At 39.5% G+C, this 15,970-nt stretch overlaps 2 protein-coding genes across 2 annotated transcripts; both read left to right on the top strand.

Moving 5' to 3' along the window:
- Positions 1–6,718: 6,718 nt before the first annotated feature.
- On the top strand, positions 6,719–9,458 carry hmx1 (H6 family homeobox 1). Its single transcript, XM_084929956.1, has 2 exons — positions 6,719–7,221; positions 8,524–9,458. The coding sequence occupies exons 1-2, from the start codon at positions 6,939–6,941 to the stop codon at positions 9,138–9,140; spliced, it is 900 nt and encodes a 299-aa protein (XP_084786082.1). The 5' UTR covers positions 6,719–6,938; the 3' UTR covers positions 9,141–9,458.
- Positions 9,459–10,912: 1,454 nt separating this feature from the next.
- Positions 10,913–12,517, top strand: hmx4 (H6 family homeobox 4). The gene is made up of 2 exons (XM_084929955.1): positions 10,913–11,253; positions 11,389–12,517. Exons 1-2 carry the CDS (start codon positions 11,040–11,042, stop codon positions 11,961–11,963), a joined length of 789 nt encoding a protein of 262 aa, XP_084786081.1. The 5' UTR covers positions 10,913–11,039; the 3' UTR covers positions 11,964–12,517.
- The last annotated feature ends 3,453 nt before the right edge of the window (positions 12,518–15,970 follow it).

The following is a 15,970-nucleotide window of genomic DNA, read 5'->3' as shown; positions in this document are numbered from 1 at the left end:
TATCAGTATACGAGAGAAGGCATTTTAATATCCGACACGTCATAATAATCACGTTATTTAAGCATGGAGATAATCTGGTAGATTCCGCGATGACCAGACAGGATGCCATAAAAACTTGTGCGTTTATAGTAAACTGATCATGGATTGAGTGCGCCTTTGCGTTTGGTTTAAATTCTTTGTGAATGTGGAAGGATCTGGATTTACACTGGACTCTCTTTGATAAATACACTGCGCTATTTTGGCGAGACAGTCCGAACCACCATCTCGATTTACTCAGCTCCAGCTAATTGACGACAGGAGAATGGAGAAGGCCTATACATATCGCCTATTGCTGCGTTTATTCTCACTCCTCTTATTCTTTCTCATCCAATCGTTTAAGATAAAAGGTCTGATGCTGGGTGATGAGAGAGAGATACCGATTCTAAAAGAGATATTTTTGTTATTTATAGATAATAACTCATAAGCTGAAACGTTGCACGCATTTTGCGGGGGCCAAAGTGAATGATCAGACTTGAAAACAAACTGAGGGGGAAACTCACATGACTTGCTTTGATGGATTTTGATTTATTATTATGGCGCAAATGTAATGAGATTTGTAACTGGCCATTCTAAAGTACTGCTAATCTCATTTGTAAGAGTAACTATTTGTTAACACAAGGTTATTGTTAATGTTTCGGCGAGGGCAAATATACAACGTGAGAACCTGAAAAATAAACCCGTTCAAACGCAGTGAAAGACCAAACAACTGACCCCGATTAACACCACATGAAAACGAGTCCAACTTTCAAAAACCGAAGCATTTATATAAATCGCAGATTTTCCAAGCATTTAAAAACGAGTGCGGAAACTCTAATCAGGGTTCACATTATCAAAATCCCTATTCACTGTATGAATTTCTTAATTTGTCTACCCAGGCTAAAGTCTGGTGCCACTGATATATTATTTTTACTCGATATTTCACAAAATCGTGTGATTGAACACTTACAGACTTCTTTAACAAGAGGTCTTCTTTTATTTTACCATATGACCAACTTCATTATTTCAAAGTCTGACTCTGTTTCTGTATTGAGCGTTGGGCATGGCTTGGCTTCTTACGCACACGGATCATTTTTTCCATAAGCTTATTACAGGAGGTCAACAAGTCCCCGAGCCACGTGTTTTAAACTATTATAAGAAATTATTGAGAAATATTAGACCCCGCATAGCGGGCATTAGTGGGTTTAACTAGAAAGCCAAAGGACACGAGAGAGTACTTCACAGCTTAGAGAAGACACTTGCAATGCACGTATTATCCGGACTTCATGTTGCCTGACGAATAATATCAAGAAAAATGTGGGACACTAGAAAGTAAACTTACTTTGACCTTTTCAATTTTTACACATCTGCGGTTGTGGCTTTTAACTATGAGATATTTTTAACCCACCTGACTCAATTCACTATAACTTTGTCTCAATTATTATTTTTTTGTAGCTTTTCCAGGAAGTCGAGACTTCCAGGCACTTTTTAAAATATACACATATATATGTGTATAAGTAAATAGACTTATTTTTGAGCACATGGATCGACCGACGGAAAAAGGTCCCAGCTTTTCAGCCCCTTTGTACTCCGCTGATGAGTACGTCCTGACAGGGGTTAACGTACCGTGAAGAGGTTAAACAAACGGACATTCCCGTTAGAAATCCTCCAGACACATAAGGCCTTATAAGTGGATAAATTGGCAGTGGTGGTCTCGGGATTTAGCTGAGGATAGAAACTAAACTTGTCTGATTGACTTTTATGATTGGACAATTTTTTTTCTTGGTTTTCTTGGTCTTCTTCCAGAAGTATAGCTATAGTATATATATATATATATATATATATATATATATATATATATATATATATATATTAGAATAGAAGAGGGTATATTATTTTGTTTTTATTTTTAGAATTGTCTCAAAATGTAATGTGATGTTAATATGTTTTAGATTATTATTAACTGAGACAACATTTATGCATTTATGCATACAACCATGGCTTTCAAAAATGTGTCTAAACAACTTTTTTATCTGCCATAAAATGTTCATAGCAGGAAATATCTGGAAATTTAATGCTATTATATATGTATATATATATATTTATATTTCACACATTTACCATTATTGTGATCTTTGTCAAGTGCAGAGGAGTAAACATATAAATAAATTAAAAGTCCATCCAAATATTCTTGCAAGATTTATTTTGGTTAGAGGTTTTTGTCAGTGACCACTTATTTTTAATGTTTAGCCTTAATTGCTTATTGTTTGTAGCAGAAATTCCACATGTTTAGTCAGCTTAGTCAAAAGAAAACATCAGTTAAGGTATAAAACACTATCTTCTACACTGAATCTACAACATGTCAGGTTTAGTAGTCCAGCTTAGTTTTCATTATTTTCCTCTGCCCATAAAAACTGCTTGGGTATAATTTGATGTTATTTGCCTTTGCCACAGCATATCAGTGAAAGAACATCATTGTGAAATAAAGGGGCCTGAACTTGAATGTTAAACTAGATAACAAAGGCCTGAAACCTGCACTAAAAAATTAATTAAAAAATTATCCTGTATCTAGGCTGATAATGATTGGATTTGTAGTCTTCTGCATATAAAACCAACTGTATTGTTAAATTGAATGGCATCTGACACAAATGCACTAAATCAAGAAACTATGTTCCAACCCATTTTGGTTTGGGGTATAATTATGTATGTGCCCTCTTGAAACGAGAGGGTATTAAACTCCCCAAATAATTTCAAGTCCTTTGAGTATGAAGTTGAAAATCTTTTACGAGGCCCACGCTGATACAGAGCTAAAAATGCCTTGCTAAGGTCTGGCAGTCAGGATATATGCTGTTGACTTCCACAGAGAGGAAAGAGAACAACAGAGATTATGGGCAATTAAAGCCCACTTAATGCTGGTCTGCTGGCGTCACACAGTCTGGCCAAGAATGCTCACCTCGGCTAATATCAATGAGAACAAACTCTGCAGCATCAACTTATTATGTACAGTGAATTATTAATGCCAGAGCTAGCACAGTGAGGCTTAGTCGGCGCGCCTGTTAAGGAAACTAGGTATGCAATGAGATTTGATTAGAATGATAAAGAGTGGAATGCTCCGAGGAGAGGCGAGATCATAATGGGAAAAGATGAAAGACTTCACTCTCATATTAGACAGGATAAAACATTAAATATTCTGAAAGCAGACGAATCACAGTACCGCGGCTTTACAACGAGACAGAGAGTCAATTTTGCTTTTATAACACTTTTGAATTTGTGACATGATCTGTTTGACACCTCGCTTATTAAATCCAGCATGTAAAGCTTGGGGGAGAACGTTAAGTGATCAGCATAATGAATCTATTTTAACAGATTATAAAATTACTGCTAGAAAGCACTTTCACCCTTTCATGGTGCTCTGGTGATGCATAACTTGTGTAAGTGAAATGACACTAAGGTGCACTTCTCTCTGTTAACCATTGGAGGGCTCCCCCACAAACTGAAGTCAAGTGTCTGGTGACTGTAGGTCTGTGTGAATAAAGGCTTGGTGGTTCAGTTTAATAAACTTTATTACTATTTTGTTATCTGTTATTTCTTTGTGCACAAATATCTTTAGATTGAAAATGCAAAATATATGTAGGTGTCTCTGTGTGTACTGTATGCTGATATTGATGCAAGCGTGTGTTTGTGCATGCTGACCTCAGCTGACTTTTATATGAGGTGGTGCAACCACCTCATATAAAAGTCAGCTGAGGTCAGTATACTTCACTGAGTCACTATGAAGACATCATAATGTAAACAGCTATGAAAATGCCCCAAAGCAGATATACCCTGTCTCTGCCTGGCTGTCTCACTGCCTTCAGTATAAATGAACTAGGTCAAACTATCTCCTTCTTCATTGACTGCTAACCGTTACTGAGGGCAGTAGGCTCCATAGCCTTTAAAATCACACTACAGGGAATAATAAAAAGATGGTTAGATGAAGGCAGTTGTTAATTAAAAACAGAAGGCTGTTGAGGAAATAGAACTGGTTAATATGTGTCAGATGTTTGTGTGATGTGAAGCAAGCATGAGTTTTATAGAAAATGCAAAAGAAAACATGCAAATCTTTAATAAATATATTATATTTCCCTTTTTGATGTCTCTTCATTCCATCCATGGATGGAAAAGAAATCTGAGCAGATGTTAAAATAAAAATAATCTTATTGCTTAATAGAAGAATAATGTCAATAATAACACCAGCCAATAAATCTACTGGAGAAGGCTTTTACTGGTCTGGACAAAAATTTAAAAACCATTTAATGTATGTTATGCACAGTCAATTTGCTTTTCGTAAACCATTTAATTTAGCCTCAGAGCCATCACACAGAGGACCTCTGTTTTGGATAATAATAACACACACTGTAACTCTAGTTCACTGCTTACTGGCCTGGCAGCACTGAGGGCTGGAAAACACTCACCACCGCCAAATGTAGACACATGCTCAATTTAATGCAGCTGTCTCTTGAAGCACATGCTGATGATATGATTTTGTGTGGTGAAACTGTGTTTCAGAGCTGGAGTGGTAGGGCTGCAGAGCAGGCCAGCAGGCCTTATAAAGCAAAGGGCACGCCAAGCTGGATAAGGATCAGAGGAGGATGAGAGAAAAGAGAGAGGAGAGAAAGTAAAGTGAGAGAGGGGCCTCGAGGTCTGGGCTGTCGGCCCCCAGAGCAGGGGTGCTGGCTGGGGTGCCACATCATTCAGACGGCGTGGTGTACACAGAGAAACGTGATCTGATGTGGGGTTTTGACAAAGTCAAATACATCATTTTTACAGCAACACAGTTAAAGAAACATATGAAATACTTACTAGAATGTGGGATTATAGTTGTAGACGGAGGTAAAAACATGAAACTATACAAACACAATGACCGCTTTAATAAGAAGTGTAGGGGAATTCTGTGTGTGTGTTTGACGAAGCTGAGAATATTAACATTCACGGTCATTAGATAAGCTGATAAATGAAGACGTTATCATGCATTTGAGGAATTTGTTTAACATGATCACTTCCAAGTATAAACATCTTCATACGTCTACTACCTAAGAAACAAGCCCTATTACCCGATGAAGCACAAAAACACTTCTAAATGAACATCAGAACTTACATGTAAACCAAAAACAATGTAACAATAAACTGGTTTCTACATAAACTAGTCCAACTTTCTACTTAAATGACTGCACAATTACATCATTTTTAAAAAAATGTAAGATTTTTTTTTAGCTTTCTCTCTTCACTGTAATAAAATACTATTATTAATTTCTTTTGCTAATATTTTTGACATTTCTTTTACTAAATCGCATACAATTTACGCACCTGAGGCTAATTTAAAATTACAAGTCGTGACTACGAAATGAAGTGTGCTTTGTGACCTCATGAGAAAGACAGTGAAACACAAATCAAATCAGCCACATATGAAGTGCTTGTAGCCCACTCCATGCTATAAGACAGGTGCAAGAATCAGCTCTTGGACACACGGTTCACGTTACTGTTGTCTACTCTTAGTGTTAGGTTGAGGAGCAGCAGTTCCGCCGATCCTCTGTCAAAGGGCAAGTCTTGCCTTAAGGGGGGCAAAGAAAGAGAGAGAGAGAGGGTGAGAGAGACTTAGAGACAGAGAGAGAGTGAGGTCTGAAGTTAAAGGTCAACACCGCTGACTCCATTGAGGGAAATAAAAGCTCAAATGTCTTGTCATTTTAACGAAAAGGGTAAAAACGCCCGTCAGCACTCGTTTATATGTTTCAGATGATACAATACTGATGAGCCTTTCTTAATCTGCAAGATGAAGTCCAATCCTTGAAAGCACTGAACTTTGTTTTGTAAATGGCAAATTCAAACTAATCCACTTCTATTACACCAGCCCATTATTTACCTTTATTCATTTAAATTTATATACCTACAACTCAGATACCCAATGCTGAAACAGCTTTATTTAGATATGTCCTGAATCTTTGCAGATCAACTCCAAAACTTGTAAGGAAAATCATGTGTAGTAGGGCTTAATAAAGCCATGAATTGCACAGCTTCAGATAAACATGCTTATTATCAGGAATATCTGAGCCATTGCGGAAAGTTTGGATAACCTTTGACAGCATTTATTTTCAAGGTGCAGCGTCTCGTGCCGTTTAGCACGGTTCAGTGCACTCATGTGTAGAAAAATGAGGTAAAAAATAAAATTCTACCATTCGGAGCAGCACTAAATCATTTTATTTGGGATAAATGGGATAACTGAAACATTAGAATCTACAAGCTGCTGTAAAATACTTTTCAGATATTATATGGCGGCGTAATAGGCCTATAAAATAATTAAACGATATGCATATAATATCTGTTTGTACAGTTATTGGATAAAGGGGGAATCTATTTGAATTTGACAAGTTATCCTTCTCTGTACTAAGTGGAGGGAGGTCGAGGCCCTAGGATGACTGCTTCCCTGCCGGATCTTTATTTTGATTTGAACCCTAATTGAGCCCAAAAAGAGAGTGCTGTTTCAAGAACAGAGGTCTTCTCTTGTCTGGATGACCTCGAGGGGACGGCCCTTAACGTGAACCCACACACACGCTCGCACGGAGTAGCAGCAGAGGATTACGCACGAGACCGTAATTCTCTTTTTCTTGGAAACCCCCATTTGCTATTGTGCTCGTCCAATCGCTGGATGCCCTCGACTCATTAATCGTTTGACTTGACGTTTCACTATACTGCTACTTCCTTCTATCCATTTCGCTCTCCTCCTGTGGGCACCGAGGGATCGCAGTCTCGGCCATGACTACACGTCCCAACACAGCGCAAAGGCAGCATCACTGGAAATGACTGCTTGGACTTTAGATTGCGTTGAGGCACGATCAAAAGAGAATCCATCGGCTTCTTGTGTAAAAGCATCGCGACGTCGATAGATCATGCAGGAAAAACTGACGGTCACTCAGGCTCCCACTTCATCGAGGGCGTCGTCGTTTTTTATCGAGAATCTGCTGAGCAAGAGGCAGGATGTAGAGGAGTCGATGACCGATAGAAGTCGAGGGGACATCTCCACCGAAAGACAACTAAACGCATATCACACCGACACAAGCGGCTCAGTGCCCGACGTCAACTCATTAGCTCGGTCTCTATACCGAGACTCGCTGTTGCAGTGGTACCGCGAAGGGACTGCGTTCAACTTTAGAGCTTTGGAAACACCACACAGTAAGTATAGAACAGCTTCACGAGCCACGAGAACATGTTAAATATTAGTTAGAAAACAGTTCGTGCCTAAAATAAGTTAAAGGTCTTTTCACTTGCCCGTGTGCAGCGCAACAAGACATTTTTAACTATTGATCTTACAATAATATATATATTAAATGTATTGGTGTAAGTTTTCCATATAGTTCTTTTAAAAATATAGTTTCGCTTGATAAACATACAGAAAGTGTTCCGGAATGCGCTAATGAGTCTTGTGGATCCGTACTTTGGTGTCAGGTTTTCAGTCCCATATATGATTGACTCATCCAAAATACAAGCAAGTCACGAGTCACTTCTCTGCTCTTTAAATATAACCTAGATAAAATCAGCAAACTTGAGGCGAGTGAGGTGTGACACCCACACTTGTAACTATGGTTCTCCGTTTACTCATCCTTAGTTGACCGAGCTCTCCTATCTATAGACCACAGTACGAGTATTAAAAGTCATCTTTTTTTAATGGTGAAAAAAGCTGGGGCATTTTTGAGCTGGAAAACACATGCAAGTCTTAACGTTTTCATGTCTGAAATTCGTTCTCTACTGACGGCATGGCTGCTTGTCATGAGATCCATAATACGGCTTGAAGATTACGCACACGGATTACGCACAAAAACCCAGAATACAAAGCAAAACAAAAACGAAGTAGTACGGAAAGTCGACATGACGCTTTTACGCACATTCGGTGGATTTGTGACACTCATATGCAACCTCAGAACAAAGTGCCCCACCCTTTGGTGTTCACAGCCAAATACGCTTATTTTAAAACTCCAATATCACCATACTGTGTTTACATGTAATGAAAGTCCCATATCAATACCAACAGCCACACATTAAATTAGTATTTACTAGCATATTTGGGAAGATGTTGTTGGACTCTTGTTTATATTTATAATAATAAGTATCATAATCGGGCCTGAAACCGCTTAATCGAATGCATTATGTGTTATGCAATCCAGTCAAAACGCCTAAGCTTTGCCCATGCTTGTCCAAACTTTTGACAAGGGGTATACTACGACACACAATAAACACGATTTTTAAACAGGTGAAAATGTCACTTTTATTTTTGTTTTCTGGTGCAACAATAAGAGTGTCGACAGTTTGACTCTTCGAAGATTATCCTATGAACCAGTTACTATAAGAAACAATTTGAAGGACGGTGTAGCCAGTTAAAAAATCTGACTGAAGATAACGGAGTATTTGGAGAATGTGTATCTTAATGTCTGATTGTCTTTTTTAAGCAAGTTCTTCTGTTGCATTGTCTCCCTTTAGGTCCAAAAGACAGTACAGGTTCACTAGATCCATGCTGCTCATTATCAACCAGCGACAGGGCTTCACCGGCTGTGTCTGAGCCGATAACTGAGGACAGCGACGAACCTGACAGGAAAACGGGCGACAGCAACCTCACGGAAGACGTGGAGGACGCGCAAAACGTTTTTGACGCACGTACAGAACAAGACGCTTCATCTGACGCAACTTTCGCCAGGAAAAAGAAAACCCGAACCGTGTTCAGTCGCAGTCAGGTATTTCAACTGGAGTCCACTTTCGATGTGAAGCGCTACCTGAGCAGCTCAGAGAGGGCCGGTTTGGCAGCATCTCTTCACCTGACAGAGACTCAGGTCAAAATCTGGTTTCAAAACCGGAGGAATAAATGGAAGAGGCAGCTGGCGGCTGATCTAGAGGCTGCACAAATCCCAAACTCTACCCAGCGGATTGTCAGGGTCCCAATTCTGTATCATGAAGGACCCACACCAGCACTGGGTTTCAGCTTAAACGGACATCCCGTTTCTCAAACCGTGGGAAGCTTCCCCAGCCCCATCAACTACCCTCTATCGACGTTTGCTCACTCAATGAGCATGCTAAGATCGCAAATGACAGGACTGGTGTAAAGACTGACTTATCAAACTGTATGCTAATAACACAAAGTCACCTCGTTTTTATTAATTGTGCAATAACCTCCAACACCGCCGAAAAGGTTGTCTGCACTCAAAGACAGTCCGCAGAGTCCATATGACACAAAGTAGCGAACCATCTTTATATGTCGGTGCATAAACTCCGACAAGAGTGCTGCTCTTGCATAGCATAACCCCTAATACAGTCAAGCATGGCAAGGCCTCCAGGGCAGCGGAGGCCGAAGATGAATACTGTATGTTTAAATACACACTTATTTTTGCAAACTTTTGTATTTAAAGTCACACATTTTTCCATCTTTGTCACTTTTTCACTTAATGAATAAATAAAAAAAAAAACAAGCACAAACTATCAGCATTTGTGTTGTTTGTAAACATATATGTGACAGAAACACTGCATTTTTCTTTTACTTCTGCCAGTCTAACAATCATCATGAAGGATTGCACACCTATGTATATAGAGAATGAAGTGAATCAGTGTGTTTGGAACAAAGAACAAAGCTTAAAGTGTTCCGGAAACAAAGTTAAGTTTAATGCAGTTTTTGAACTTTTGTAGCATCCGGCTAAACCTTAGCATGATCGCCTATACTATAAACCCTTGTGTGTCTTTATTAAAGTGAACTAACTAACATGTATATAATTACAATAAATAATAATAACAATGCACAAAAGAGGCAGTGAGAGTATACAAAAGAGCACTACGGCCAAGCAAAACATTTGACTGAAACGCTGTCTGAAGACTTTGCTGTTCATTTTGGAGAAAGTAAGGTAATCAATATGGATGAAAAAAAATTCACGTCTAAAAACGTGTTTTCACAACTTAAGATAAGTTTCTGAAGGTGAATTAGGTCCATTTAAAAGGGTGCAAATGAAAAAGTATATATGAAATATGCAAAAGTAATAAAATTACAGAAAGCGTAATTATTACAAAGTGAACTCTAATGGGAAGCTTTATTATTAGCTACATCTGGAGCGTTTTTAATGACAAAAATGTAGCCATCAGCAATAAAATGGGCCTTAATTACAAAATACAGAGGCTCACTGAAAACAGTCACGATTTTGTGAATGTGGCGTGATTTAAATCAAAGTATGTTTTTGGTTTCTAATTAATTTTGCTTTTACTTAAAAAATGCTATTCTATATAAAGCTACAGAAAATGCATCAAGGCCACGATTTGCAAAGACAAAAAGCTAATATCCGAATTCAAGAAGATTTTATTTATTTATTCATTTTTTGGGGGGGGCGTCAACAAATTCCTCAGATAAACACGTACTGCTACATTAAGCCAGTCTCGTTTCAGTCAAATTTGATATTAAGCTGACAAATACTTAAATATTTAACGCTCTGAGCACGCAAATCACACTCAAGTAGTTGTGTGGCCCACTTCACAAAAAGGGGGATTGAACACTACAATAAAAAAAACTGTGTCAGAGCGTACCTAGTCTACTGTATATGCTGTAAACAGTGAAATTAAACTGCTTGATTATGCTGGGGAATCCCTGCAGGGCTCCGGACGATTTTCCTCGCAGCAGATGCATGAAGATGAGGGGGAGTCAGAAAAGACTGGGGGTTGTTGGTCTAGGCACAACATCACTTTCCAGCTCCCCCCCCCCCCCCCCCCCCACTTTCCCTGCCATTCCTGCGCTGTTATTGGTCACTGCTAAACGTTTCTTTGGGCCAATCAGCAAGAACACAGCGCTCCATCCTGTGTGTGTAGCAGCGACGCGTACAGAGCACAGCCAGCCCAGCAGGCTCTGCTCAGTGACTGCTGCTATGGTGTATCGAGACGAAGTGGTGAGATTAACGTCCCGGTTTAGAGTTAAGGACGAATAGACTCGAGGAAGTAAACAAGAGAGGACTTGGAGCGCCTTGGAGAATATGAACAAAGCAGAAGCACCACGTCGCCCGACCGCCTCTCTAAAATTCACTATCGACAACATCCTCAACCTCAAGACAAGCGGCAGTAACTGTGACACTTGTCACTCCGCCGGATCGCAGGATGAACTGGCCACAGCGATGCGTAAAGACAGTTTTCATCACGAAGAGAAAGGAACTCAAGCCAGACAGGACCCGGACAGGCTCAACGACAGTGGTAAGAGCTTTGAACCAATTTCTATCGGTGTTCATATTTACGCACAGCTCGCACTCGTCGATAATTCAGTTTAACGTGACAGCAGAGTTTGAGTAATGACCAAAGTGGGTTAATCAAAGTGTCATTTTATTGCAGAGTTAATCACAGACTGTAGCGGATCAACGGAAACGGTCGTCATCAGCCGCGGGAATCAGAGGAAGGTGACGGAGGCGCGCTTCGAGAGCGGGGACAGCAGCTGCGATGACAGCAGCTCCCCCACCGCAGCCACAGACCCCCACAAAGGAGGGAGCCCAGGCAAGAAGAATAAAATGATAACGAAAAAGAAAACACGCACTATTTTTTCAAAGAGACAGATTTTTCAGCTGGAGTCTACTTTTGACATGAAACGTTACCTGAGCAGCGCAGAGCGCGCCTGCCTTGCCAGTTCGTTGCAGCTCACGGAGACCCAAGTAAAAATATGGTTTCAGAACCGTAGGAATAAATTGAAACGACAAATTTCTAACGAAATCGAGGGACCAGTTAGCGATTTCCCCGAGACTGGAAAGCCTGTGGTGGTGGGGCAACTCCCGGCTTTGTACAAAGAGAGCAACCTGCTGGGGAGATGCCTGCTGCCCGTGCCTCTGCCCGTGGTCTACCCGGGAAGTAGCACGCCTTACCTCTGCTTCTCAAACGCCAGCAAGTACTTCAGCCTGTATGAAGGGGACGTATGATGCTTTTAACAATTCCCTGCAGTGAAAGAGACACTTTTAGTGGTCTGTTGCCAACTTTGAAGCATTTAAGGTGGTTTAGATGGAGGAGACGGCTCTGCGGCCTTAACTGTTGATTAAGACTGCAACTACAGTGGCAGGGGAGTAGTTACATATCACATACAAATAAGCGGATTCAGTATTATTTATTTTCAGTCATCTGTGGGTTTTGTAGAGGCCTGACACGAAACCTGTTGTTACACACCCTGTACAGATCAATCTCAGGCTACGCTAATGATAGCCCGATGGAGGCCCAAAACAATATAATTTAGATCATTTTATTGTTTACATTATTATTATTATTATTGTTATTATTATTGACAAAAGCATATCCAGCAGCCTAAGCCACCAAAGAAATTATTATATCCGATTTGCATGCATTTCCTATATCATAAATGAATTTTGAATTTTACTGAAATTATCTTTGTATTTAAATGAATGTAATTAACATTTTATTCTGTTTCACGCATGTGTTTTGTTTTTCTGAATATTTTATCATTCTTACTTTGTTTCACGTTTGCCTGTGGGCCCATTACACCTTTTATTGAAATTGTAATTAAAATATCTTCAAGAAATATTTCACAGAATTGATTCAGTATTTTGCAGTGACCCTTGTGTTTCGGACATAAATTGTATATAGTTTCACAAAACTGTATATAATACGCTATGGACGCAGTTGTTGGTTAATTAATTTTCTCAATATCTTTGTTATGAGGATTCTGTAGGACCTATTGACTGAAAAGAAATAAAAAATACAGCTGCAAAAAGGTAAATCATGCAAAAACGTAAACATATGGCCTCTGTAAAAACCACTCAATGTAAATTTGTTTTAAATTACACCATGCTGCTGTATCCTAACCTCTATGGGTGAAAGGACAAGGCTTAGGCAAAATAGTGGCACACTAACATAGATAATTTGTTAAATTTGGAGGGCAGTACTTTATACTACATTCATTTTAAATACCTTACAGCCAGCTGAATATTATTATTATACTGCGTCATAAAAGACAAACCATGGAGTAACAACCTCAGTATGTCTGGGAAAAAAAGTGTCACTTTTATCTTCAACTGAATAAAAAAAACGGCATTTAGAGGCATAACTACAAATGACAGTAAATGAAATTGGCAATACAATGTGAGACTAATTCTGTTTTACCTTAAGAAAAAAACTGTTTACATTGAAGCAAAGTGGTTACACATTCAGACATTCCCTTCTGTTTCTGTAGGTAAATACTTCAGGTTACACTTGGTTACGATGTGCTATATCAGAGGAGAAATAATATGAGACTAATCTTGTAACTTGCTGAGAAACTAAAATATTTTGGAAAACTTTTGACCCAAAGATGTAGAGCTGACAGATGTAGATATGAGGTGAAGCTCCTCCTTCCCCATTTGGTTATGACAGAAAGCTTACCTAAATTCCCCTTCTGTCCAGCGCTCAGTGTGCAAACCAATGTACACATATCTCCAGCATGACTTTAAGCATACACAATGGGAAGCTTTTCGCCCACTCCCGTGAAGCCAAGCCAAGGCTCTTTCCTTTTGAGTTAACTTCTTTTGTGTCAGCTGTATTAGCAAGGGGATATTTACACCCAGGACTCCAGAGTGAATTAATGCACTTCCCCCAAAACAGAAACAAGTCTATCTGCTTTCTGGAGTTCTTATTTCTGAGATAAGATGTCTTAGCTGTTTAAATTATATAGCTAACAAGAAGGAAAATAAAAAGAGAAAGTAACTAGTAAAGATCCCTAACTACAGCAAATAACATGTTTTCTAAATGGCGATATAATATGCATTTTCAGAATTGAAAGTATGCATTGTGGTATACCTAACAGGGTATAAAACTATAGTCATTGTTTAATACTTTTCTTCTTTTAAAGGAAAAAAATGATGCAAAATAATGTAAAAAAAATTCTTATTTTGTCTAGATTTATAGTGTTTTTACTAAAAAAGAAGTAACATTTGTCTGCAAAATATCTTAAAACACTGTGATGGTGTTTCACAGGGTAACATTGTGATGTTTCAAATCTTATGATTTTCCCAAGACCAAAGATAATTTGATATTTCACTGATGCCCGCAGGGAGTCTGAGTGTGCCACAAGCATAATACCCTTGACTTAGACTAAGTGGTCCGTCACAGACAACAGAAGAAAACGTAATTGAAAACAATAATTTGTCAAAAACAATAATGCCATTTTCTCCACTAACAAAAATTCTCTTTCTGCATTGAATGAGCTGAAAGTGAGCTAACCTTATCAGTACTGCCCTTTGACCCCACGGGGCACTTTGCCAAAACACTTAACCTGCACATTTATAATAGCATAGGCCTAAATCATACTGAGTAATCTATACTATCTACTACGGAGGTATAATCACATAGTTAAAATGAAGTTACTTAAGAGAAAAACAGGCCACTATGTGTTCATTACCGATCCTCTGTGGCAAATAAAGGAATCTCAGAGGCATTCACATCTATCATTGTGTGTGATTCAGACATCGACTCCATCGAGTGTGTGTGTTCACTGAAGAAAAGAGGCCTGTTATGTCTGGCAGGCTGTCTCGTGTTTCAGAGCTGCTGGAGAGTCACACTGCTCAGTACCCACAATCCCCAGCGGCTACCAGCTCAGACATGACGGCGGACTGTCAAGATACGAGGTGTGGCCAAATGGTATATTATTAACATTCAAGCCATAGTTAATGGAGAAGATCATACCGTCTTCAAGGCACCAAGGCTTTCAGCTGTTGGACTGTAGAGAATAAAGTAAACACTTTGATAATCAGCTTGATTTGTTATGTGTCACATACATAAATGCACAAATTGAGTTCAGTACTTCTCATAAGAAGTGTTAATTGCTTCCACCACTGTACTCGCTTCATTTTGTCACTCTGTCCTCTTCTCCCATTCTTACTGTGCTTCCCTCTCGCCTCTTGCCCTGTCATAGCTCATCACAGTAATCTGCGCACTGAAGCCCGACTGTGTGCGCCTGTGACTGAATGAGAGGGACTGAGCAGGAGAGTGTGTAACACTGAAAGAGATGGAGGGGGAGAGGGAGAGATCACTCAGAACCAGTTGATGAGTGTGTGTTTGTGTTGGAAAAACTACGATCACATTTGTATTTCTGCATGGGTCTGTGCCTCTCTATAGCCGAGGTCTGTTTGGTCAGGAGCGAGGAAGTGCTGTCTCTGTTGGATGGAGAGCAACTCCAAGTGTGTGTATGTGTGCGCACATTATTCCTGTGTAAAGCTCTGGCAGCTCCTTTCTGCATGACTAGGCGGGGGCCCCTTTCTTAGCTTGCCTATTACTTTAACCTCTGTTGACCTCTCGCTGTCAACTGACAAAGGTCATCGCCCAGGATGATGGGAGAGCCCATCCATTAAAGTACAGAAAAGACTGTCACCAAAAGATTTCACATGGGAGATTTTCTTTAACTGAAATTCTATTTTTGGCTTCATAGGGCAATGGTGTGGGTTTGTCACAAACATTTTCAACAATTTTCCAGGGAAGCAAAACTAAAGGGGAAGAATAATATTCGGTGAAAAAGTATTCATGCCTCTGAGCGTTCAACAATTCTGCCAAAACAAAATAAGAAAAGAAAATGTTTGTAAAAGAGTGATTGTATTTGTGCTCTCCAGCCTCAGTCAGCACTGCAAAAGTCTGCAAATGGATTCTCTGGGGAGTCCCAATGCCCTGTAGGGCAACCCTACACAAAAACTTCATGACACAGCACATTGTAAAGTAAACAACAAGGCTATTAGTTAGAGGTGGAAATCTGAGACACAAGATCTGTGTGTGTGTCACACTTAAGGACTGTTTGATGGCCTATTGATCTGCTTATTTAGACACCCCCCACTCCATAATGCAAATTGCTTGAGGAAATTGAATGATGCCAAAGGGGATGAACTGAGATAAAAGCAAATGATACAGAGACCGAGATAATAGGCGAGAGAGTGCAGGGATGAGGGAGGACGAG

Source organism: Perissodus microlepis, chromosome 6 (assembly GCF_051167445.1).
Source record: "Perissodus microlepis isolate ML-2025 ecotype Zambia chromosome 6, ASM5116744v1, whole genome shotgun sequence".
NCBI lineage: Eukaryota > Metazoa > Chordata > Actinopteri > Cichliformes > Cichlidae > Perissodus > Perissodus microlepis.
Note: the sequence above shows the minus strand (reverse complement) of the source record. Positions and strands in the feature narration are given on the sequence as shown.